The sequence below is a fragment of the Solanum pennellii genome, chromosome 2 (genome assembly GCF_001406875.1).
Source record: "Solanum pennellii chromosome 2, SPENNV200".
NCBI classification, from domain to species: Eukaryota; Viridiplantae; Streptophyta; class Magnoliopsida; order Solanales; family Solanaceae; genus Solanum; species Solanum pennellii.
In genome coordinates this window covers 16,251,503-16,278,027 of record NC_028638.1, presented here as the reverse complement: position 1 = coordinate 16,278,027, position 26,525 = coordinate 16,251,503, and the positions used below count along the sequence as shown (strand labels likewise).

The 26,525-nt window shown below is 36.7% G+C and overlaps 1 protein-coding gene across 1 annotated transcript; it reads left to right on the top strand.

Moving 5' to 3' along the window:
* Positions 1-2,887: 2,887 nt before the first annotated feature.
* Positions 2,888-25,003, top strand: LOC107011231 (villin-4). The gene is made up of 23 exons (XM_015210644.2): positions 2,888-3,142; positions 4,461-4,567; positions 4,918-5,017; positions 5,637-5,705; positions 5,776-6,012; positions 6,106-6,283; positions 6,366-6,498; positions 10,857-11,019; positions 11,111-11,258; positions 11,391-11,491; positions 11,716-11,871; positions 12,802-12,870; positions 12,963-13,031; positions 13,135-13,272; positions 15,662-15,790; positions 16,028-16,175; positions 16,331-16,341; positions 17,227-17,367; positions 22,917-23,042; positions 23,110-23,175; positions 23,641-23,968; positions 24,045-24,286; positions 24,376-25,003. The coding sequence occupies exons 2-23, from the start codon at positions 4,512-4,514 to the stop codon at positions 24,487-24,489; spliced, it is 2,922 nt and encodes a 973-aa protein (XP_015066130.1). The 5' UTR covers positions 2,888-3,142; positions 4,461-4,511; the 3' UTR covers positions 24,490-25,003.
* The last annotated feature ends 1,522 nt before the right edge of the window (positions 25,004-26,525 follow it).

The window sequence follows — 26,525 nt, the reverse complement described above, 5'->3', positions numbered from 1 at the left end:
TTGACTTCTAGCTTCTATAGAGGTTTGAGAGAGTTTTCTTGAGGGAAGGGTATTGGGTTTTAAGAAATGAAGTCTAAAATTAGGTCTTAGGGTTTGAAACATCTTACTATACCTAAAAAGACCTAAAAGTAACTTCCTAGGTTCATAAAAGACTTTGGGTAAATTTACCAAACACCCCAAGCCAAAACAGAAAAATGCAGCTTTTCACAGGCAGCACCAACGACTCCCAACCAACGGACCGTTTTGTCAAACGATGCCCCGTTGGTGAGGGTTCGTTGGTTGGGTATGCAACCCTCAAAACTTGCAGGCCTGAAGGTCCAATCGACGAACCAAGTCGACGAGCTATCAATGGTCAACTGGCTGTCGACTAGTTCCATTTGTGGACACTGCCTAGGCAGTTTTGGGTCCTAGTCTTGGGCTCCAGGGCCCCTCGTGGGTCCTAGGTAGGATCGTACACGGACGTTAAACCCCTAAACATAGTCGTCTAGGTCTTAGGAACATCCCACACCAATTTAGATTGAAACGAACACGTAAAACTCACTAAAACACATGAAGACACACAAGAACAATCTAAGGCATATCTTCCGAATGTCATGGACGTTCTCGTACGTTTGACCTCCAAACTTAACCAAACTTTACACACTGCCTAAGGCATCAATATAACTCATTTTAACACAAAATTAACTCAAGAAACATTCATGAATCTCTAGTTCACCTTAGTTCGTTTTAGGGTGTTACACTAATCAATCCAACCACAATACATATACTTCAATTGGATCAACATCATTAGGTATAAGTCATCACAATAGAGTTAAAGTTTCAAGATCACAAAGTCTTACCTCTTTCTCTTCCAAAGCCATCATCATGGTCTTACCATAAACCAACCCCAATTCATCCATCAATTGGTATAACAACACCATAGAATACTACTTTACACATTAACCAAGTCAATTGCATCACTACTACATAATTCAATTCAAGATCACAACCTAGGGTTAAGGGGAAAAGGTCATCCTCCACAAACTAGGGCAATACATCAAGAAGTAGCATAATTGAATCATAATACATCATAATCTAATCATGATAACCAAAAGAAACCATAAGACAACACAATTTAGAAGATCAAATTCGTAATAGAGAGAAACCCACATGAACTCATCTTTTGAAAATCAAATTTGGAAGAACCCTTTGGGGAAAAGAATCCCAAAGATGAAGAGTTCTCATACCTTGTTAAACCTTAAATATTGATGGAGAAAACTTGACTCCTTGCTTCCCTAGAACCCACCTTGACCTTGGTATTCTATGGAGTTTCTTTGGGAGAGAGAAAGTAGAGAGAAGGAAGAACACTTTGAGTTTGGGACTTGTGAGGGGTTAAGTTGGGTTTAGGCTTAGGGTAGGTTATATAGTTAATTAACTAACCTAATTAGCCACCCCCTAAGCATTAATTAAAACCCTAAGTAACTAACTTAATTAATTGCACCCTTTAAAGATTCACAGTGAAACTTGGGACCTTACTTACGAGACCCCGATCTAGGGTCTGTAGGTCAATCAACGGCCAGGACTCCCACCGTCCTGTGCAGTCGTAGTTTTGGTTAGAGAGTAACCAAAATGGACCCTTTGACAAAATGTCTTAGTGACCATCGACGCCCCGTTGATTGGCCTATGCCTCGTAGCTGGCAACCGTCGATGGCTACTGTCTCCTAGACAACTTTTAGCCAAAAAGAAGGGTCCTTCTCAAGGACCCCTTGGGTGGTTCTTGGGGATTCGTACCCGGACGTTTCGTCTATAAACCTACTCTAATACGTGTTAGATACCTTACCACAAAATTCCATCGAATTACGATTCCTAAAACCTAGTCAAATAGGCTAAGACACACTAGCACCTCTTGGACTAGTCTCCGGACGTCATGGACATTTCTTGACGCTTTGATTATAAAACTTCCTAAATGACTTATATATATTATATTTGACCTTAAAACAGTGTTATAACCCTTAGACACTCATGTTAGGCTCTAGAATAGGTCTTAGACTTTCGAAGTGTTACACCTAGTTTGGTTGTTTCTAAAATCTTGGGATGTTGACTTTCAGATCTTAGGGGATATTTCCACAAGTAGTTGTTTATATTTTGGCTGTTCAATTGAGTTTATGGGGAATCGATTCTCTACCCAACTAAATCATTTCCCTTATTTATGATGAACTTGAGTTATTATGATATTGTGGATTTGGTTCGGGTCAATTCTTAGTTCTCCCACCGAGTTGGTTTAGCGTGGATGTCACTCACAACAGTCTGAGTCATGATATTGTAGTGATACAATTATCGATAAGATATACAAAACAACTGTACATCTGTCGACTCTTTCCCCTCTCTCTCTCAAATCTCGCTCACTTCTCTCCTCCCTTTTCCTACTTGTAGATAGTTTTTTTTAATAGAATTGCTTTGTTGGTATAAATCATAATTGTATTCATGATACTAATATATATTAAATATACAAATCAACTGCTTTTTTCTCCTTTCTCTCCTAATCTCGCTTTTCTTTCTTCTACTTCTAATATGTTGTCATGAATCATAATGAAGTAAACTATAACTACAAATTTTTATTAAGCCCAAGCTATAATCATTTTTAACAAATTTCTCAAAAATATAATATACTCTGTTGATTTACTAAAATGAGCAAATGAAATGAAACAAAGGGTCAAAGTGTTTTCATAATTAAAACTTTAGTGGAGAAAATGGAAGAAATGCTTAATTGATAATAATGTAATTTGGTAAGTAGTAATTAAGTAGTTAAGGCTTTAGTATTTGATTATTGATATAAAAGTCTTTACAGTTCATGTGAGTGTGTTTGGCCTCCTTTTTGTTTTCTCTCTCCTCTTTTGTTGTGTGCCGTTAGTGACGAGCACGCCTGGCACCAAATCATTCCCTCCAACCCCCTACTTTCTCTCTCCCTCTCTCGAACGTATATTACCATAGATATACTGTTTCTCTCTCCTCTCTTTCCCCTTTCTCTCTATCTCTCTTTCTCTTTCTCTCTCCAAAGAAAAAAACAACAAACACTTTCCTTCCATCTCTCAATTTTGCATTTCAGCTTAATTTGGTTGGATCTGTTGCAGTGGATTTGGGTTAAATCACTCCATAAAGCTAGGTAATCTAGTTTTTTATTTTCTGAAATTCGTTTTTGAATTATTGACTGGGGATCTTTTATCTTTGATCTGAAAATCGAAGTTGTATTATTGAAGTTTTTTTATGCAATTTTTGTGGACTTGCAATCTGAGTGTTTTGTTTAGTTTTGGGGGAGGTTAGATTTATAATTCCCAGATCATCATCTCTTTCCTCGGGTTGTTTAGTGGCTGATTTGATACTATGGCTCCTTTTCTCCAAAAATTTATTGCCCCATTTACAGCGTCAATTCAACTCTTTTCCGTTCTGTCTGTTCCTAGGATTCCTTCCCCAACAACAATAAAAAAAAATGATTGAAAACCTCAAGTATGCACTAGGGGTTGTGACACTCTTCTCTTTAGTTGCTTAATTCGCTTTATACGATCAAAATGGAATTTTAAAAAATGCATTCATGAATGGCAAAAAGAATTGTAGGCGAAGAAGGGAGGTGGAGGATGATTTTGAAATTAAAATGGATGAGTCTACTTGAGAATGAAGCTAAAACCAATGAAATTGGGTCTGGTAAAATGAAAGTGGTAGAAATACCATATATCACTGTGAAATTAGTGGCTTCAAGATTAAAAGGGTTCAAGTAAGAATATCTTACATGTCTTTAAATTTGAAAACTGTCCCTTTCTTAAATATAGTTGTCGATGTGTTGCACCAAGATTGCTTAACTAGCCTCCTACACCCAAAGGTGTAGCTTAGTGGCCAATAAGGTGAGTTGAGAACCATGAGGTTGCAGGTCCAATTCCTAGCAAAGACAAAAACATTAGGTTATTTCCTTCCATCATTCCAAGCCTTGATAAAAATATTTACCCGGTACCTATTACGAGAGTTAGTAGGTACCCCATGGAATTAGGTGAGTTGTGCACTAGATGGGCCCGGACACCACAGTTATAATAAAAGAAGAAGCCTTACTAGCTCCTTTTGTTTTAGTGCTATCTGGAATTTGAGCAGTATTTGAAGTCATCTGACTTCTGAGGTTACAGGGTGATATCTGTTTTTCCTTGCTGAAGCATACTTTCAGTTGGTTTGATGGATTTTCTCTGTTCTTCTATGAATTTTGTATAATTTGTCTTTTTCTGCTGAAGATTGTTGCAGCTGTTACTTATCTTTTTCATCTTTGTATTCTTTCTTTAAGTAGTCCTTTTTCTACTATCTTTCTTTTTCTATGGATAATTATGTTTCTGAGAAGTTTATGAATTTTTCTCTTGTGACATATGCCTAGTAGAGAAAGGATTTGTTTTGAAACTCACTCTTTGTCTAGTGATATTATCCCTGATTATGCATTGTCTTTTCAGTTATTTTCAGCCTTCTCTCTAGTTGAAGTACTAAAGCAGAAAGGAACAATTATGTCTGTTTCAATGAGAGATTTGGATCCAGCTTTTCAAGGAGCAGGCCAAAAGGCGTATCCTCATTTTAGGTCATGTAGAAGTAGAAGATTTATTGAAATGATATTTTTCTCTCTTTGCTGTAATGATTCCTTAAAAGCTTGGTTTTTTGAGCCACCTCTTTAGGAAGAACTCTGCTTCAATGTTAATCAGAGGATGAGCTCTCATCCATATATTTTCAAAATGAGTGAAGTAATAGATACAGAAACATTGCACTGAAAGAAAGAATAACATGTAAATGATGCGTTAATTATAATTTTTTATATCATTGATGCCTATGTTCATTTACAAATTTATCTTTTAATTTCATTGGCTAATGTTTAGCTAAAGAATAGTGCAAATTCAAATTCCTTGACCCCATTAATAGTGGAATAGAGATCTGGCGTATTGAAAAGCTAAGTCCAGTTCCTGTTCCAAAGTCATCACATGGTAAATTTTACACAGGAGACTCATATATTATTTTGAAGGTATGTTAGTTATGGTGATCTATTAGCTCTCATCATATTCTAAAGGATCTTAGAAGAGTCATTTTGTTTTACTTCTATACTATTAGACTCTAACAGGACAACATCGGTTGTCTCTGAATGTTTTACTGTTATATCATATAACTACGTAGTATAATTTTAAATATACAACTTACATCAAACTAGAAGCTATTAAACTTTTAAAACAAAATAAAAAATATTCTTTTGGATGCTAGATTTTCTTGAATGTTTCGTCCTTTAATATGACTTGACTGATCCATAGAAGATATTGCATCGTATGAATGAGAAATGATCTAACTAACACATCCATGCTAGTCATTTCTGGTTTGTTGTATTGTACTTTTTGATTGAAGTTTCAAATTGGAATATTACCTTTTATTTCTAGAAGGCTTTGTGCTTTCAATATCATTTTTAAGGGGAACTATCATTGTTTTAATTTGGAGCCTTTTATGATGTTGGACCAGCCGGAGACTCACTTAATGTAATTGGAGAACATTTATGTCATATCTGGTTGATGGGATCGTAATGGCTTAACTGGCAGCTTAATATTTCAGTTTTGTCAGCTAAAAGGGTTTATTCTTTCCCCTCTCCTCTTTTTCAGACCAGCGCTTCAAAAACTGGTGCCTTACGGCATGATATTCATTACTGGCTTGGTGCTGATACTAGTCAGGTTTGTTCCTATTTAGAAGATTTTGCAGCCAGTATTTTTTTAATTTTCTCATAGTCATCTGTTTTATTAGGATGAAGCTGGTGCTGCTGCCATAAAAACTATTGAACTAGATGCAGCACTTGGTGGGCGTGCTGTTCAATATCGTGAAGTGCAAGGCCATGAAACTGAGAAGTTCCTTTCCTATTTCAAACCATGTATAATCCCTCTAAAAGGTGGAATTGCATCTGGATTTAAGCATGTAGAGGAAGAAGAGTATAAGAACTGTTTGTACATATGCCAAGGGAAGCATGTTGTCCATGTGAAGGAGGCAAGTGTTCTCAACTACTTTGCTTCTGATAATGGATGACAAGAAAAATTTAAGCTTACAGTTTCATGTCCGTTTTCTACATTATTGGTACAGGTTCCTTTTGCTCGATCCTCACTTAATCATGATGACATCTTCATTCTTGATACCAAGTCTAAAATCTTTCAATTTAATGGTTCCAATTCCTCTATTCAAGAAAGGGCTAAAGCACTTGAAGTTGTTCAGTACATTAAAGATACGTACCACGATGGTAAATGCGATGTCGCTGCAATTGGTAAGTAGTTAGTAATTTAATTACTCAAGGGAATTATACTGAAGTGCCCATTGCATTGAATGGTGGTCTGATCGATGTGTAGAGGATGGTAAACTGATGGCTGATGCCGAGACCGGAGAATTCTGGGGTTTTTTTGGTGGCTTTGCTCCTCTTCCAAGGAAGACTACACGGGATGAGGCTAAAAACATTGATACTGTTCCTACTAGATTGTATAGGTGAGTCTCCTTAAATAAACCTTTCCGCATCCATTAGGTAATTTCTATTATATATGTTGCTGCTAGATTCATCACCTCACTTTTATTAAATGATCAACAGTGTACTAAAATCACAGCACAAAGGTTATGCTGATGATAACCAATTACAGATTCCAAAAAAGATAAAGACCTAGCCTTGTTCTTCTTACAACAAAAAACAATTATATACCCCGTTAAATCCCACAAAGTGAATATATGTAGACCTTACCCCTACTCATGGAGGTAAATAAGCTGTTTCCAAAAGACACTGTTTTTGAAAGTCCCTCTGGTTAAGTAAAGCAAATCAAAATAGTAATGAAAAGGATAAACGACAATGTATAAAACATGACAACTAATAGAAAAGCAGTGCAAAGCATACATGCAAGACACAATAACATCAGGAAAATAGTGCAATCACTACATAATAAACAACATATGATATCAAATAACACAAGCAAGAAACTATATGGATAAGGCTAATACTACCACCAATCTCAACTAGCTACTAACCTTCTACCCTAATTCGCGACTTCCATATCCTCATATCTTTGGTTTAAGTTGCTCAGACTTGGGTGAGAGTGTCCGATACGAGTGCGGATCTAGAGGTCGGATCCTCTATGATCCTCAAGTTATAATATCTCATAATAGAGTTATAAAACTAAATTATGAGATATTATGTGGAAAACTTGAGGAGAAATATTGATCTAGTGGAGAATCCTGAAAGGAGATAAAAGGGAAGGGAGTGACAAGAAAAAAAGAAATGTACAGGTAGTTAAATGAAAAGGTTACCAGTTAACTCAAGAAGTAAACTACCAACTATAAAAGAAAAAAAGAAATGTACAGGTAGTTAGGAATTTAATTAAACATTTTTAATCACTCTGAGGGAAAAAAATTCAGCAACATATAATTTAAATAATCAAAGCTAAATAGGGCAAAGGGAACTGGAGTAATGAACAAAGTACTAGCAGTGCCACTGCACACCAGGAAGAAGAAGAAAGAAAAGAGAAGTACTGGAAGGAAAGAGTACACACAAAACCTTTCCATTCTGATTTCGTAAGGACCAGGTAAGCCGCGACTCTTTTTATTCTTTAAAATGGATCACTTATTAATTAAAAAAATTAAAGCGCTGCTTTTCTCGCTTTGCCTCTTCCGGTCGAATCACGCTTCAAGCCCACAAACAACTACTTTTCACATGCCTCACTTCAGCCAATCAAAGCGTTGATTCCTCGCTTCGCTTCACCGCTTAAATCGATGAAGCCCTTGCTTTCCCGAGCACTGGCCTCCACACCTCCAACCTAGCGTTAACTCCATTATGAGTCTCATTAATCGTTATTATGTCAATAGCAAATAACATACAACATGACACCTCACCTTAACAATGTCAAGTCAATTCATCCATCACAGTGGCAAATGAAAGGGGCTAAACACTTATCTTGATGCAACCCCATCTCCACCAGGAAGTGCTTCGAGCCTCCTCCCACTAGTCTTAGTCGAGTCTTGACTCCATTATACATGTCCTTCATCGCCCTGATGTAAGCCACTGGTCTGGACTTCCTGCAAGACTTTGCATAGACCTTTTTTAGATCAATGAACACTATATGTAAGTTCCTCGTCCTATCCCTATATTTCTCCACCATCCATAGTTGATCGCCCCGACACGAAGCCGGAATGGTTCTAGGAAATGGACACACCCTTCCTCACCCTCATCTCCTCCACTATCTGCCAAACTTTCATAGTATGGCTTAGCTTCTTGATACCTTTGAAATTGTTACAGATTTGGTTATCAACCTTATTCTTGTACAACAAAATCATTGTACTCCACCTCTATTCTTCGGGAATTTCAGCCATCTTAAAAATGATATTAGACAAGCCATTTAACCACTCCATGTCTGCCTAACCTGTGCTCTTCCAAAACTCCACCGAAATCTCATCCGATTCAATTGATCTTCCCTTGCTCATCCTATGAATAACACCCTTAATCCCCTCAACCTTAATCACATAGGGTACCCAAAATCCGGACGTCTCTCTGAGTGCTCCAGATCACCGAACACAATATCTTTGTCCCTTTTGTTCAAGAGTTTATGAAAGTGTGCTTTCCATCTTCGTCTAATAAGTGCCTTCTCCACCAACACTTTTCCCTCCTCGTCTTTGATGCACTTTACTTGATTCAGGTCTCGAGCCTTCTTCTCTCTCACCTTAGCGAGCCTGTATAACTTCGTATCTCTGACTTTGTCCCCTAACTCGACATACAAGCGTTTAAAGTTGTTGTAATCGCTAACTTTACCTCTTCAGCACCTATACCTTTTCTTATTTATCCGCTTTTATATCCATATTCTTACTAATTTCACTCTTCCCTTCAAGGTTCTTAGCTTTGTGTGTAGCCCAAATATCCACATCTACAGTAGCTCCAATTGATTCCGTCCAACACCAGTAGAGAAATCAAAAGCTTTGAAATCCTCCCAAAAGTGGAACACACAAAGAGAACACAAAGAACACACAATGGTTTCTATTTTTATATTTTTGATTTTTTTTATTGTTTTGTGATTTTTTAATTGGAAATCAAAAGTCAAACAGTGTTTATAAGAAATATAACTACCCTAGCTCTGATACCAAATGAATGATAACTCTCAATCCAAGAATATTCAAAAAAAACTTTATAAAAGAACCAGCCCTAAACACCATTGAAGATTCACAGGGAAACAAGTAAAGGTATGAGGAATAGGCATTATGGCTAGAACTATCAAGCACCCAACTAGGAACTAGTTGAACCTAGACGTTTTCCTAGACTATTCCCCTGCTCCATATCTTCTTAGGCTGCCTTTAATTTACAATATTCAGTTTCAGAAGAATTTATCTTTCAAGGCTGTCTAGCTCCACATTTGAAAAAGGGGAGCCATTTTTGTCCACGAATTTTGAGTAGCTTTTAGCTTCTTCTTCCTTTGTCTTGTTCGACTTGAAAGCTTGGTTTTCACGACCGAAAGATATGACACCTGGGCCTAACTCAACTCCAAAAACTAGCTCATGAGGAGAGGATTGCCAAGTTACCACCAGTCCATTCCCCAACCTATGTGGTTCCTTTACCCTCTCTAACATCCCCCTTCACCTTCATGCCCAAGCGCAACTGGAGTGTGGACGGGGAGTCCAAATGGGAATGAAACTCACTCTGATACCATGTAAAGATATGATAACCATGTAAAGATACGACTCTCGAGACTACAATAATCCCAGAAGCTAGCTCATGAGGAGAGAATTGCCCAAGTCACCACCAGTCCATTCCCCAACCAACGTGGTACTTTTTCCCACTCTAACAATATCTATATAGAAACCATCCGTAGCATGAACTATCAAATTATTTAAGTTTTGTCTAGGTTCAGTTGTCCCCAATTTTTCTAACAGAGATTCCACTGTAAGGAATAATTCAAGTTTTCTTTAATACCACTACCCTCAATTCTCTGACAAGAGATTGACACTTGCAATTTTTCAATTAGAGAATTCCTTTTGAATTGTAAGTGCCAACCCATGGACGAAAGTCTAAAATTGTACATTCTTTATCAACAACCATGCTATATCCCCAATTAAGGTCAGTTGTCTATCGATACTGATTCCATTAGTTTCCTCTCTTTCAATGATCATCTACCATTCTGTAATGTTAGTTCCAATCCTCTTGACTTCATACTGTTTTTTCCAATCACAAGGAGCTTATTCTTCTTTTTTCTTCTTAGAAATAAAGTTTAAACAGCATATTTGGTCTACCTTTTTCTTTGATGTATCATAGGTTTACATTACCCAGTAAATTTTATCCTAACCATGATCACTTAATGTTGATAATTTTGACTAGAAGTTCAAATCTATTTGCTGGTATCTTTGAGAGAGAAAGATACTAGAGAAGGAGACATCCTATTAGAAATACTGACATTAGTCCTGGTCTCCTGGATGCATATAAAAGTACTCCTTTGGACAAATGAAACTCACACACTAAAAGTCTTATGTTTAGTTAGCTTCTATTGCCTTCATATTATGGAGTAGAGTTTGTGTGTTTTCAGTTTATTTCTGCTCTGTTCAGGTACTTTTGGAGTGTTTTAGACTTTAGTAACAGACCAGAGTAAATAAAAGCTAAATGATGTTTATCCCAAAAGTTGCACAATTATAGGGTGCAAATGTTTATACTTGAGAAACATTTGCCAATAAAGAAGGATAAAAAACTTGTTTTAAACTGATAATTTTCGATATGTTTTGAGTGTAAGTTTCTTCTTCTTTTTTTTTTCTTTTTTTTTTTTGGGGTTATGATCACCTTATAGCCTCTTCATTTCAATTCTGATGGAATTTGTTTACTTTTATAGAGTTCAAAAAGGGCAAGCAGAACCTGTTGAGATTGAGTCTTTGACAAGGGAGTTGCTAGATACGAATGGTTGCTATATAGTTGATTGTGGGATAGAAGTTTTTGTGTGGATGGGAAGAAACACTTCTCTTGATGAGAGAAAAACTGCAAGTGGGGCTGCAGATGTAAGTATTTCATTTGTCAGTTTTGATTATTTAATATGTATCTCAGCTTATGTGTACCTGATCATTATCTCATTTAACTATCACCTTATAGGAATTACTGCTTGGCCTTGATAGACCAAAGTGCCATGTAGTGCGTGTAATTGAAGGGTTTGAGACTGTCATGTTCCGCTCAAAGTTTGATTCTTGGCCTCAATCAACTAATGTGGCAGTGACAGAGGATGGTAGAGGCAAGGTTGCTGGTTAGTCACTTACTGGTGGATTTCTGCTAATTCTTAGAAGTTAAAGCAACCAACTTTTGTTTCTTCATGCATTTTTTCTGTACTGCCTGGTTATGATAATACTGATGTTCTCCTTCCCTCTTTGTTCTCCAGCACTTCTAAAGCGTCAAGGGCTTAATGTGAGGGGCCTAATGAAAGCAGCTCCTCCAAAGGAAGAACCGCAACCATATATAGACTGCACTGGCAATTTACAGGTGGCTAGCTTCTATGTATTTCCGTATTGATCTAAAAAGACTTTCTTGAATTTTCATTCTAAAATCGAATTACTTGCAAAGCGACGTATGAGAAGCGTGGGAAGAAATAAATATCTTTAACAAGAATATTCAGTGGAACATTTTACATCTTGTTTTGACAAGGTTCGATGGAACATTACATAGCTGTAAAGTATCTGATTCATTGCTTGTATGTCTATATTCAGGTGTGGCGTGTGAATGGACAGCAGAAGACTCTTCTTCAAGCATCCGATCAATCAAAGTTTTATAGTGGAGACTGTTACATATTCCAATATTCATATCCAGGAGAAGATAAAGAGGAGCATCTCATTGGCACCTGGTTTGGGAGGCAAAGTGTTGAGGTAGAATGTTCTGCATCATCATTCTCTATTCTGCTCATGGAACAATTTATACGTGTCATACAGCTCTCTATTTTTTAAAATTTAAGTTCGAGAGGCGATGGTAAATCAAACATTTTATCTGCCACCAAGAAAGTTCCAGAACGAATATAATAACCAAAATATCAAGCCAGGAAACTATTCTTCTCTACTCCAACATGGACAAGAAATAGAGAACAACTCTTAATCTTCCATACAAGTATTTTTAACTTCTTTAAAGTATGTGTTCTCTCCTTCCATAAATTCCAAAAGAACACTTGCAAGGTGCTTTGATCCATCTCTTCTCTCCTCCCTGTTTATTTAATGTTCAATCCTGTAAAATTTTTAGCTTGCGAACAATCGGAAAGGCAATGATCAATATGAAAAGGATACAAGAAAATTATATAAGATATAATACTTGCCATTTCAAAAAGGAAAATTGTACTCCCTTCTTTCCACTTTACGGCACCTAACCTACTTAGAGAGTCAAAGGAATTTTTCTTACATGGTTTTTCATATGCCTTCTAAATATTTTGAATTATTAATTACTGTGACTTGTACTACTTTTCTGTAGTTTCTAAATATTTACATTTTATTTCAAAAACCTTGAAGATTCTATATCAGAATCACACAAAAAATTAGATAGTTTGACCCTCTTACTTCAGATCATCTCAATAAAATGGAACAGGGGGGAGTATAAGATATAAACGGAATATCTTTAAACTGTTAATTCAGCAAAGAAATGATTATTAAATTCTTATAGAACTAAAAATAGCCACCGGAGAAAAAATGGCTTTTGGCAATGTTTTAGGAAGTAGAGTGGGAATGTGTAGCTTTTGAAAGGTTCCCTTGTGCTTGTGTCAAAACAATGTTAAATGGATATTAAACATCCTTGCTTTCTGTTATGGAACACAGGAAGACAGAGTTTCAGCAATTTCTCAAGCAGGCAAGATAGTTGAGTTACTGAAGTTCTCAGCTACTCAGGTAATTCACTGCATGATAATAGTTCAGAATAAAAATATTGATCGTTAACCTAGAGTTGATGCTGAAATTTTGTTAATATGGAAAACTTCCAGGCTCGCATTTATGAAGGTTATGAACCACTTCAATTCTTTGTCATCTTTCAGAGCTTTATCGTATTTAAGGTTTGTGGTCGTGCAAAAGTGTCTTACTCGCACATTTTTTTCGTCTTTGTTTAAAATCACATTTGAACATTTATTGGTAACTTATTTCTACTAAAATTACCAGGGTGGTCTCAGTGAAGGATACAAGAAACACCTAGCAGAGAAGGAGCTTGGAGATGATACATATAAAGAGGATGGAATTGCATTATTCCGAGTTCAGGGTACTGGACCTGATAATATGCAATCAATTCAAGTAGAACCTGTAAGTTCATTCTGAAATTTCATCTTCTACCTGACAACATACATGCATGCATATGACCAACTACCTATGTGGACCATGCTTGGACTTGGTGCCAGAGTCATAAATGTGCCTGGATAGAGTGTGAACCAATGTGGAACGTTCTCCCATTTCAAACAATATGCAAAAGGATACTACTAGGGGGAGAAGGCGCAGGTGGGAGTGGTTTATTTGACATGGTTAACTTAGAAGTTGTCTCGTTCCTAATATCTGTGGGTCCAATCCATTTTAGAACTTTAGCTCGGAAACACCTAAAGTTTATGGTGATTCAATTTCTTAAGTATATAGACAAATAAAAAAGCCTCCTCCTGTTGTCCTCCCTAGTTGTATTGAGCATGATACCTTCCGAAAATTGAATATCAAAAGAGCAGATGCTGGTTCCAGTTTAAATGAGATCAGAAGTTCAGATTTGAAAGTGAACAGCATTATTCATGACACAGCTGAATCATCAGCATTTTGTAATTATGCGTCTTCTCTACTCTGTCCAACTAAGTGGGAATTAAAGAGGGGCTGGGATTGGGGAATTACCATTTATGTACTGCTCTGGTTGCAGTACACAGTATTCTTTTTTAATTTCTTTGTTTTGTGCTTAGATATTTTAACCTATTTATTTTAGGGTCTCTGTTCTCTTACTATATTTTATTTCCTTTTTTAGCTGTTCTATGTCGGCAATAATTAAGAGTTCTTGTTTAGGATGCCAGTCTCTTTTCTCATTATTTTACATAGACATTGGAAGCAGTTTTTTTTTCGTTTGTTTCGATAAATTAATATTTTTTTTAGTTTATCGCTATTTTTTCTTGTTTCTTTATGATGTCAATTATCACAGTTTCTTATTTGTTGCTTCACTGTGCTCACTATATATTCTATCTAGCTAGGTTACCATACTTTTCTGCAAATTCTAGTTATAGGACTCTGGTCTTCTCTGATTCTGAGATTCTTCTTATAAAGGAAGATGCTCCCAGATGAAAGTTTTATGGATCTTCGTGTCTTACTAAGCACCTCAAAATAGCTCTCCTGGTGCTATGCTGGCTACTGTACTAGTACTCTTCACAGCGTGTCGTCCTGTAGATGACATAGTTTAGCTTGTCTAATCTTTCCTTGGAGCTTGTTATAGTCCAAATTCTCTTGTCTACTGTCCCATTTTGTGTTGTTTAATTTATTGGAGAGATTAAGAAGTCTTACAGTTTAATGTATTTGCAGAAGTATAAAAATATATTTTTCTTCGTTTTTATTTTTGCAAAATGAAAGATTAATTTATTGATAAAACAGCAAATTACTTGAGAGCTCTTCAAAGGGCTGAAGTAACAACTTTGAACCAAGGAACCCTATATGAGGCGACATTAGTTGAATTATTCCAATCAACTTGAGACTGTAATATGCAGAATTACCCAATACATATATGGGTGGAGGTAGCATGTATTAGGTTAAATAGTTGAATTGCGTGCAAGCTTGCCAAAATGCCACAGTTATAGAAAGAAAGAGTTCTTGCTAACTGAGATGTGTATCATATATTTTACGGGAAAGGGAAAGTATACCCCTGGACTATCAGAAATAATTTAAATATAGCCTCCGTTTCAGTATACGTTAATTAAGATTCTACCGTTATCCTACGGCACAAATATACCCCTGATTTAAACGGAAGGACATGTGGCAGTTTAGGAATAAAAAGAGACACCCTCAATTCTAAATACTCATTCAATTAAAACCCACATTTTTCCAATTACCCGACCCACACCCAATAATTAAAGCCCCACATATCCATCTCATAATTTCGTTAAAAGGAGGGCATTTTTAACCGTAAAGGACAATTGGGATCCAATAGGTGGAATAGGGGCATCTTTAACCCAAAAATTAACATTAAGGGAAATTGGGGTCGAATAGAAGGAGGCAAATTTAAACCATTTTCTGTATGGTAAGGACATTCTGACCCTTTTTTTGGGGCATATTTTAAGATGTCCCAATTTGGATTTGGAAGTTTGTAACATGAAGTGATAGGAGTAATTAATAAATCATTGAATGGAGGAGATGTAGGATATATCATTACTGAAAGTGTCATGTTTGTGTATAACACATCATTGATTTTTTAACTTTTCTGTATGTGGTTCTTCAGCTAAACAATTTTTGGATTTTGAAAAATGCAAGTTTGCTCTGCACATTCTTTCTTTTTTGTAAATTTTAATAGAAATGGAACATATTATATAGGTAGTCCAATTACTTTGAATCGAGTAGTCATCGGTTTTGGGGAAATTTATTGACCTTAAATTGTCTGTTGTGCTTGTATTATTCTGCACTTTCCTACATAGTGTTTGGTGAAAGAATCATAATTTGCTTTTCTCCATTTTAATGAAATCAGGTGGCTTCATCATTGAATTCCTCATATTGCTACATATTACACAGTGGCTCCTCTGTCTTCACATGGACTGGAAATCTTACCAACTCTGAGGATCAGGAACTTGTTGAGAGGCAACTGGATCTTATCAAGGCAAGTTGTCATAGGATGTTTTCCCATAGTAAACATGTATAATTTAAGCTGCTTCATCTGCAAGCTCAAGAAAATATGCTTGATGGTCTTCACTTTTACTGTTTATTATTTGAAATCTTTGCTGCACAACTGTCTAACTAGTGACTGTCAAACTGAACCATTTTTGCTTTCTCATTGAATTATCCTTGCTCTGTCAACAATGCTATATCCTTGTCTCATTTTTCACACAACATGCAGCCTGATATGCAGTCAAAATTGCAAAAAGAAGGGGCAGAATCTGAGCAATTCTGGGAAATATTGGGTGGAAAATCTGAATATCCTAGTGAGAAGATTGGACGGGATGCTGAAGGCGATCCTCATTTGTTTTCATGCACTTTCTCAAAAGGTAGGATTCTCACTTTCTTTTTGTCCATTTTTTTTCCAAAAATCTCTATACTAAAAATATAGCATTCTATGTTTCTTTGATTTCAATAGTTCTACTAATTTAGTTTACTTCGTTTCTCCATTTCTTTGGCTACTGGGATTTTACTTGATCTTCAGGGGAACTAAAGGTGAGTGTTCAGCTACTGTTCGTATCCTCTAATTTTGTTTTCTCTTGCAGTTCATTGTTTTGGCTAATTTCCTATTGGGAGGGGACGGAAGTGTTAAATCTAAGCTGCGTGGACTCTTCACTTTTAGTGTCGTACCCGTGTCGACACGACATGGGTGGGGGTGGGATACACATCAGATATGGTCTATCGATTTTGGGTACTTTGACCAAAATCAACTGAGATATTTGAAACAGATAAAATAATATCTGAAATCAAACAAAAGCTAGGGTGATGTATTAATTGTGGCACGTGTTCTTTTATCGTTAAAAGATATTTGTATTAAAAATCCGCAACCACAAGATGTTAAAAAGATATTAACCTGTCAACATTTGTTGAATGTGCAATCAATTCAAGAAGTCTATCACGACCTCTATATCATTTGAAATAGCCATGTTACACACGAAAAAATAAGGAGATGCATTTGTACTTTATAATATTACAGATTCAAACTTGGACTAAACAATTTGTGTATTCCGCTCCTTCCAAATAGTCCACCTTAATTTTGGGCATATTTTTACTAATCTATTTTTAGTTATTTGAATTATTTTAAGCCAAATCCATGCACCCGTATCTATACCCAGATCCGTATCCTCGATATCAAAGTTCAGATCATGAAGGATCCAACCTCTAGTCCGACACCTGCACCCCGACTCCAAGCAACATAGGTTAAAATAGAAAGGTCATAAGATACAACTGTTTCTTTTACAAGTAGCTTCTGTATATAATAAGAGTATTTCTTACGCACACTGAAATGACTGGAAGTCTGGACGCCCACTTATCGTCCAACTAACAATGACAGAAGTATTTCTAGACTTTACTTAGACTTGATTCTCTTAAAACTTGCAGGTGACAGAGATCTACAATTTCAACCAAGATGATTTGATGACAGAAGATGTGTTTATCCTTGATTGCCATTCAGATATTTATATTTGGGTTGGCCAAAAGGTGGAGAACAAGAATAAAATGCAGGCTTTAGCCATTGCCGAGGTATATGCCTTAAACGTTTTACAAGGAAGTTTCATTGCTTAGGTGATTATGAGCTACTAAATACAAACTTCTGCATTTATAATGTTGGCGAGGTTTACTTTAGGTTGTTAATGGTGAGTCGACAGAAAATTGGGATGAGCATATATAGGATTATTATCCTAGTATGGCTTTTTAAATAGGGCAGGCCTTGTTTGATTTACTTGAATGACTTCGAGGGGTAAAAGCTCAGTTTGTTGTGTTAATGGAGTACCAAAGTTAGTGTTTTGTGCTCTGTTTCAATTTGAGAAGAATGTCTACAAAGCTTAGATGATGAAACTCAAGTAATCTATGAGTTGTAATTTCACAAAGCATAGCAGCAAGATGAATTTGCAATTTAAGTGAGATAATGTTAATTCAAAATAATTAAAACAAATTATTTGTCACCTTATGGTAAGAAAGAGTTGAAAGAAGCCATGATGGAAAAACTAGCAGTCTCCAAAAGATCAAGATGAAGAGCAAGTTTTTTGTATTTTTTGTGTAAACAAGATATAGTGGGGGAGATTGTCGCTAGTTGATTTCATAGGACACTTGTAAAGTTTTTATCTAGACTTTGGTCTTGATGATATCCTCTAGGGTTTTTAATCCCACCCCCATCAGATTTTACTTGATGGGCCTTTTGGTGTGAATATACCCTCATCATATCAAAAATAGAAAAATTCAAACAAAGTGACCAAGGAATTGTTGACTAGATAAATGGAAGTTGAGAAACTGTTTCAATATCAAAGTACCCATAATAGATCGATCTAAGCAGCAAAGATGAGCGCATTAGGAGAAACAAAATTCAAGCATTCAATAATGCTTCTTTTGAGTAAACGAAAAGAGAGAAAATGGAGAGAAGTCACTTGGCAGGAAATGAAGTGCTCAAGGAAAATGTTCTAGTGATTGAATCATGATAGACCAACTATGTTGTATGCAGTGGAGTGTTGACCAGTCAAAAACTCTCACATTCAGAAGATGAAAGTTGCGGAGATGAGGATGCTAAGATGAATATGTGGAGACACTACGTGAGATAAGATTAGGAATGAATATATCCTGTACAAGGTAGAAGTGGCCTCAATGGACGCTACTCTTATAGCCAATGAATCTGTGGATACTAGATTGGCAAAAGGGAGGGCCAAGAATTATGTGCAAGCTAGACATAGAGAAGACTTATGATTATTTGAAGTGTGCTTTTTTGCTAAACATTCTAAGACAGATTGAATTTGGTAAAGGCGGTTGAAATGGATTGGCCTTTGTATTAAAACTATTAGGCTCTCTGTACTTGTAAATGGAGAACTTGTGCGTTTTTCCTTGAGAGAGGGGTCTTACACTAGGTGATCCTCTCTATCCTTTCCTATTCATCATTGCCATGGACGGTTCAACAATATGACGACGAGTGCTATTAGCAACGGGTGCATAAAAGGATTCAAGGATGGCAACAGAATAAGAGTAGATATGGAAATATGTCATATGTTGTATGCAAACAATATTGTGATGTTTTGTGAATATGTAGTTGAACAAATTTGCTATACCAGGATAGTACTTATTGTTTTTGAAGACATTTCTAGTTTTAGCATTGACCGAAGGAATAGTAACCTCTCTCCTATTAAAGAAGTGGTGTTGATAGAGGAACTAACTAGGAGGGATCTTTGGGTGTCAGGTAGAAAAATTACCAACAATCTATTTGGCCATGCCATTCGGCAACAAACACGAAGAACTCACATGTTCAGAAGATACATGTTGTGGAGATGAGGATGTTGAGATGGATGTGTGGGCATACAAAGAGTGAGAATATTAAGAATGAGATTATTCGAGAGAAGGTGGGAGTGGCCCTTGTGGCAGACAAGATAAGGAAGCGAGATTGAGATGGTTTGGGCATGTGAAAAGGAGTTGCACTGTGAGAGGATGGTTGTAATGGGTACGCGGAGGGGTAGAGGTAGGCCGAAAAAGTATTGGGGAGGTTGATAAGAATCGGGTTACCAGAATAAACAAGAAAATAATGTGGAAGCGAAATCATAAAGATTAAAGACAGAAATTGAAAGATATGCGAAATTCAAGAATAAAATTCCCAATTTCAAGATGAAGTGCTAAGAACCCTAATTGATCTTAGTATTCAAAATTAGCGGATTAAGACTATTATGATACTAATAGTCAATTCAAAACATAGATCAAAAGTGATCTAGACCCCTATTACGATAGACAATAATTAGTATAAGACTAATTACCTTCTTTACGAATAAGAACCAAAGATATAAAGTTAAAGAATTGATCTCACCTCTTAAGAATCGTTCTTATCAGGTTGTAAGATAAATCCCAAGTAGCCAGCCACACACAAAGGTGTAAAGAAGAGAAACTAACAATTAATAATTATGTTGTCTGTTTTTAAAATAATAAAATCAATCCCTATATATATAAGGAAAACCTATGCCAAATTGGATGGGATTTAAATCCTACTCTTATGGAAACTTTAAACTAGGAAAACATTACATTAGGAAACTTTACAATAAAGAAGTTTTTAAACTAGGAAACTTTTGACTTTAACTGTTCAGCTTTTTGGGCTCCTTTGTTGGGTTTTGTGTGGCCCACTCTTCTTCCATTTGGGCTTGGACTTGAACCATAAAATATGTGTAGCACCTACCATTCTTCTCCACAATTCTTGGACTTGTTCTTTGTACTTTTCTTCCATGATAAGCATCTTCAAAATTTCCCATTGAAAGCCCAACGACCTTAGCTTGTAACTCCTTGTCTTGAGACCTTGACGGTTTTTCTAGGGGTTCTATAGACTCAGTCGTGTCCATGGAGCAATCATCCCCCTCTTCTTGAAAAGAATTCGTCCTCGAATTAGATCCTTCGGGACAATGCATCAGCTTCCACGTTGTCCTTACCTTGTTTGTATGAAATCACATAAGGGAACATCTCAATGAACTTCACCCACTTGGCATGTCATTTTCCTAAAGAGGTCTAAATTAGTTCCAAGGCTTCGTTGTGATTCGATCCAGAGTAAACTAGGTCAAGTTCCACCAAAAAGTGGTTAAATTGTCCAAAAACAACTAAATTGTCAATCGAGCCGTAAATACCTTACCATAGCTAGCATAATACCACACTAATACCATAAGTCCATAACTAGCTCAATCTATGAAGGTCAGGCTAGCTACCTTGATGCCTTCGAAAACTTCCAAAGTCCACGACTCCGTAGCTTTTTATTTCCAATAAGTTTTTGATGCTGCCACACTATCAAATAATGTTCTTTGCAGCAAGAAGGAACAATGATACCCATATTAGATATAAATGCTTTGCGTCAAAAACTAACTAAATTCTCATGCGGGGCCCGCTTGCAGTGTTCACTGACAACACATCCCTCTAAGCACAAGGATCATTTACCCTAAAAAGTGGGGGAAATCCAAGCACAATTCGCTCTCAAATTAACCCAACAATAATCTAGGGATTTAAACTGAATAAGGGAATTTAACTACAAATTACTTGGGAACTTACAGAATAACGTCGAGGAAGAGACCGCTACAAAACCCCCAACTTATCTCCAACACCCAACAATCGGCCTTTGCTATTTTGGAAGTCGGGATTTGTAATAAATGGAGGAAGTCGGGTTGCAAAGCAATAAATACCCCCACATATCCTTCATGGCGATCGCAGGCCACTTTGGTCGCAATTGTGTGACCTAACTAATCAGTACATCCTGGTCGAGTGGGTACGACCTCGTGATTGTGTGTCCAACTCGGTCAACGCCCAAATTTCCTCAATCACGATCGCTGGCCAAGGCTATCGCTATGCCTAGTGACTGCACCATATGACAATTGAAAATCAGTTAAGTGTCAACATTGATCGGGGACCCTCAGGATTGGTTTGGAATCTCATGCATGCAAACAAACTATGCTACTCTACCAATTATGATATTTATGTCTCAACAGCACCCTCAAAATTTCCATCCGAGGTCGTTTCGATCAAAAGTAGCTCCTACTTCCCATCCAAAAACAACTCAATAGCACAAAAGGAGTCTGGAAGCCTCGATACCCGAACCAAAGGTCCCCCTAGCCCAAAGTCAACATTCCTGAACTAACAGAACTGTTAGAATTGGCATCCAAGGTCGTTTACCTGAAGTTTAGCTGGTACCCATTTCATAACAGCGAAAGCTTCGAAACATGGAATCGGCTCTTAAAGCCAAGCGAACTGCCTGGTGACCAAACTATCAATCCGAACAAGTCATAAATGACTCGGGGCAGTCGTAGGAAAGCTCTAAATGGCGAAATATTCTGAAGAAGGAGAAAATGACCCAGAGATGGATCCGAACAAGCCCCACACCATGCAAAGCGAAGTCTGGTATTTAAGTGGAGAAGGGTAAAGGGGCGAGCCCATAGTCCATCGAGTTTAGAAGGTTGTGATTGGTCCAAAGGGCGGGTCACAGACGGATTTCTTGGTTATCAAAAAAAAAAGTCATTACAAAGGTATTGTCAGATTTACCATTGCGCTTGGTGAAATGTTCTTAAAGTTATTTAACCAAAGTCTTAAGGTGGATTGGGAATCAGACAACTTAAGTCCACACTCTTAACTTTAATCTTTTACGATTGCTAATTGCCAAAAAGGTATACCTAAGAATAGAAAAAGGAATGTCTACTCAATCTTACATATCATTTAATTAAACTTATCAATGAAAATTGTGTGTTTTAAATGTGTGTTATTTGTTCCTTTATAACCAAGTCTTCACACAAAAAGGGTTGCAGGAAAGAGCCATGTTGAGAACATTCCCTCGAATATTAGTGCAAGGAGCCACAGGAGAGGTCTCAGGACTGCCAAGTAGAGAATTGCAACATATTTTCTAGTTTGGACCATTTGGTTCATAGACTTGTTATTTTGCAACTCCAATAAAGAAAATAAGTACTGAAAAAGAAAGGTGAAGAAGAAGGGAATAAGCCTAGGAGTAGAAGGAGAGCATTCTCTTATGGGAAAAGGGTGATTGCTTGGCAAGATCTGACAATCTAATGCTTCAATAAGAAGAGTCAGCCAGGAATCCAAAGATTGTAACGCAAAAAAATGTTATTCGGTGATTAGAGATTGTTATGTGATTGAAAAATATTACAAGGATTGTTATGAGTTGTAATACTGAAGTGAAGAATAACTTTATCACAGTATGCTAATACATGCGTCTTATTCCATGTCTACCCTGTATAAAATAATACATCAATTCCCATATAAGGTTTTTTTTTTTTTTGAGAATTAATTTTTTTTAAATTCCTATATAAGTTATACAAGCTTTAGTTACAAGTGTTATAAGAGAGACCAATCTCTTTACATATACTCTTCTTCCCCTGTGAACAAAAGATTAGCTGGATAATGTTGTTTCTCTTGGCAGTATAGGATACACAATTCTTTGGAAACCTGAATGCTAGTTTTGCATAGTTAATGAAGCGCCATAGATAAATTTATAGCTGCACAGAAGTTCTACAAATCCAGAATTGAATTTGTGATCTCATAGGCTTTTCTGTCATTTGCTAATAAATTTTGATCAATTCCATCAGAAATTCCTGGAATATGATTTTCTTATGGAGAAGCTATCTCACCAAGCTCCAATATACATTGTTATGGAAGGGAGTGAACCACTTTTCTTCACTCGTCATTTCAGTTGGGACTCCACCAAGTCTGCTGTAAGTGTCTTCATGATGTTTGCATATGATTTTGAAACTAATTTTTGCTAATAGAGAACACTTGCAGATGCATGGAGACTCATTCCAAAGAAAACTCACGCTAGTGAAGAATGGAGGCGCTCCACCAATAGATGTAAGTTTCTTCCTATATCTGCTTTTTTCTTTTCCTTTCCTGGAACTACATTGGTAATGATTTTTATGTGTTTTGTCCATGTTTGCTTTATTTTCTTCTTGTACCATCTGGGTGCTGTTCAATATGACACCTTCTTCTTTGACGTATCCTTCCGAAGTGTTGTTGGAGTTGCAGAAGTCAAAGCTATCCTTCTAATACAATAAGACTTGTAGAATGCACTTTATTTCAAAGTCTACTACTTTGAAGAGATGACTTTTTCCTTTATCTTTATATATTCTGGAAATAGAATCATCATGCTCTTAGTCCCTTTCTACCTGATCTTGGCGCCGTGTTTCTTCTCTGTATAGACGGCAGTTCTTTTCGAACTTTTAGCTTTTGGCCGTATTCTTTGAATTGTTTCCCTTCATGTAAGGGCTCCTTTATCTTATTGCTGATTTTCTAATTTTTCATGATTCGCTCCGTTAGAAACCTAAAAGGAGAACACCTGTGTCATATGGTGGAAGATCTGCTGCTCCCGAGAAGTCACAGCGATCAAGGAGCGTGTCTTTCAGCCCTGACCGAGTTCGTGTTAGGGGCAGGTCTCCAGCTTTTAATGCACTAGCAGCTACTTTTGAGAATCCAAATGCAAGAAATCTGTCTACGCCTCCGCCAATGGTGAGAAAGCTTTATCCAAAATCTGTTACTCCAGATTCAGCAAAATTGGCACCCAGATCAGCAGCTATTGCAGCACTAACAGCAAGTTTCGATAAACCTTTACCTGCCAAGGAAGTCATAATACCTCCCTCTATCAAAGGTAGAATTTTTTTTATTTTGGAACTAACAACTATGCTTCTCCATATGAGAAAACTAAAACTCTTCAAATGATGAAGGGAGCCCTGAAGAACCAAAATTGAGCACGGAGGCCATAATATCAAGTCCTCAGGGCGATTCTAAGGAGAACTCAGTTAACAATGTAACGGATGAGGCTCCTAAACCGAAACCAGAAACAATACAGGAGGATGTGAAAGAGGGTGAAACTGAAGATGAGGAAGGGCTTCCTATCTATCCTTATGACCGGCTGAAAACAACAGCAACAGATCCTGTCACTGAAATTGATGTAACCAAGCGAGAGGTGTGTTTTCAAAAAGCTTTGTTTGGATATTGTACATTATGCTTTGCTTGATTTTACTATGATCCTTTCATTATTGTTTTTGGCTGCAGACTTACTTGTCTTCGGAAGAGTTCAGAGAGAAATTCGGGATGGTTAAGGAGGCTTTCTACAAGTTACCCAAGTGGAAACAGAACAAGGTAAAAATGGCACTCCAGTTGTTCTGAGTGCATTGAGGCCTGCTCTCTCCCAGGCTATATATTGGGGATAGAAGAAAGAGAATTTTACAAGCCTTCTCTATCTATTTTTCCCCCTCCATTTGCTTCCCATTTTTCTAGCACCTATACAGCAGCAAAGGGTCTGATTTCAACAATGTTTGAGGGACAGCACCAGTGTATTTTTAGCTGCTACTGCTCCCCTAAGTTTCCGAAGTGGACAGGAGTGAAGATCCTGTCTTTATTTGCAATGATATTTTTTAGGGGTTTTTTCATATGCTAATTTATTATTATTGTTACAAAAGTTGCTTGGTATTCTTTTTGTTTGTTGTGAGTTTGCATTTTTTGAGCATCCTATGTATTTTTTATTTTTTTTAGCCATCATTGATTTCATAGAAAACTTGGGGGGGGGTTAGCAAATGAAATTCATTAGTCTTTAATGCGAGGTTGTGTACAGTGTGTAACCACTACTCCACTTATTATTTGTTTTAGTGAATGGAAGTCTGATTGGTTTTTCCCCATTTTTTATTCTCTTCAGTGTTTGACTTATTTAATCTTAATAGTCTGTCTGTTGATTCTCTTTAACCACGGATTATAGACAGGCTTGTCTTGTTAGACCTACGAAACTTTGGTTTGACTTGAGTTTCATGAGTCCAGTCTACGGATCATAGATTGTTGAATTTGTGAAACAAGATCTTGAAATTTAATTTTAAAGTCTTATTTTGACAGATAGGTTCTACTAATTACTGACCTTAGACTATTTCGTCACACGAAGACCTGTAAAAAGGTTAACGACCCATAAAGTTGTCCGTAAATCAAAAGTTAAAACATTCAGCCTTACTTTTAAGAGAGGCGTCAACGGCCTGTACAAGTTTTTATAAGGTTATCATAGTGATAGAGTAAGTTCATCCTATCCTCAAGCCTACATGCATCTAGAATTGAGTTAATGAGATTAACCTAGGTTTTACCCTAAATTTCATGGATTTGAATTTGCCCTTACTTCCTTAGCATTGCTATCATTGTAAGTTTTCTCTATGACATTCTGATTCTCAATTGTTTTTCCATGCCTATTTCATCACATGAACCATATATAGTGAAGAATCGTTTGAAAACCTGTACCTTCACTTTCATGCAAATCTTTTCGGATTTCAAAGTATGTTTCAATGACTTGATCTTTCATTCAAGAGAAGATTTAAGGGAATACCAAGCGTTTCAAATTTATTATTTTCACAAGTAAAAGCATGACATGGAGGAACTAAAGAAAGTATAAATGGTTTTTGAAAGGAATCTTACTTAAAAAGATGTTCAATATAATTTCAAAGTACTTTTGAGTATTAACTCATCACAAGTGTTAAATTAAGCATTTTTGCATGTTTTGGGAGTAATATTGAGCATCGAGTTGGGTAAGGACTCAAACCTCATAAAGTGTGAAGTGTGCAGCCAGCATAGGATAGAATTATGTCATTGACTCAAGTGACTCCTCACGCAACCTTTGTAAGGGCTTAGATATGGATCCATAAAGTTCAATATTGTCCTCTACCCTGGCAAATTATTCGATGACTCTGATAATATGGGAAATACGTTGTATCATCACGAGGCTCAGCGATAGTCCTCCCCACCCACCCCCACACACCCAAAAAGAAAAAAGTGAAGCATACTATTTTAGCCTTTGATATATCACATTGTATCATCCGTAAAGCATTACTTGTTTTCATTACATCTAGATGCTTTACTTTCAAATGACTTATTTTTCAGTTCTTCTCAGCTTACGTAGTGGATTAGCTTGTTATATTATTCCGTCACTTTCACATACCGTACATTTTATGCATACTAACGTCATTTGATGATGCATCATTTTATGAAGTAAATATAGGTGTTCAAGATCGGCGACATGTGCTTCGCAGAGATGTCCATCTATCAGCATTGTTGGTGAGACCTATTTGTTTTCGGAGGGCTCTACTTATTTACATCTTTTGGTGTCAGTAGACAACTAGTTCATTGTTTAGGTAGTTGTGGGTATTGTCCCGAGACATATCTCAATTAAATAG

Coding starts and splice junctions, on each gene's coding strand:
- LOC107011231 (XM_015210644.2), top strand. CDS start 4,512: ATGTCTGTTTCAATGAGAGATTTGGATCCAGCTTTTCAAGGAGCAGGC. Junction 5,018..5,636: donor ACTCATATATTATTTTGAAG/GTATGTTAGTTA, acceptor CCTCTTTTTCAG/ACCAGCGCTTCAAAAACTGG. Junction 6,013..6,105: donor ATGTTGTCCATGTGAAGGAG/GCAAGTGTTCTC, acceptor TTATTGGTACAG/GTTCCTTTTGCTCGATCCTC.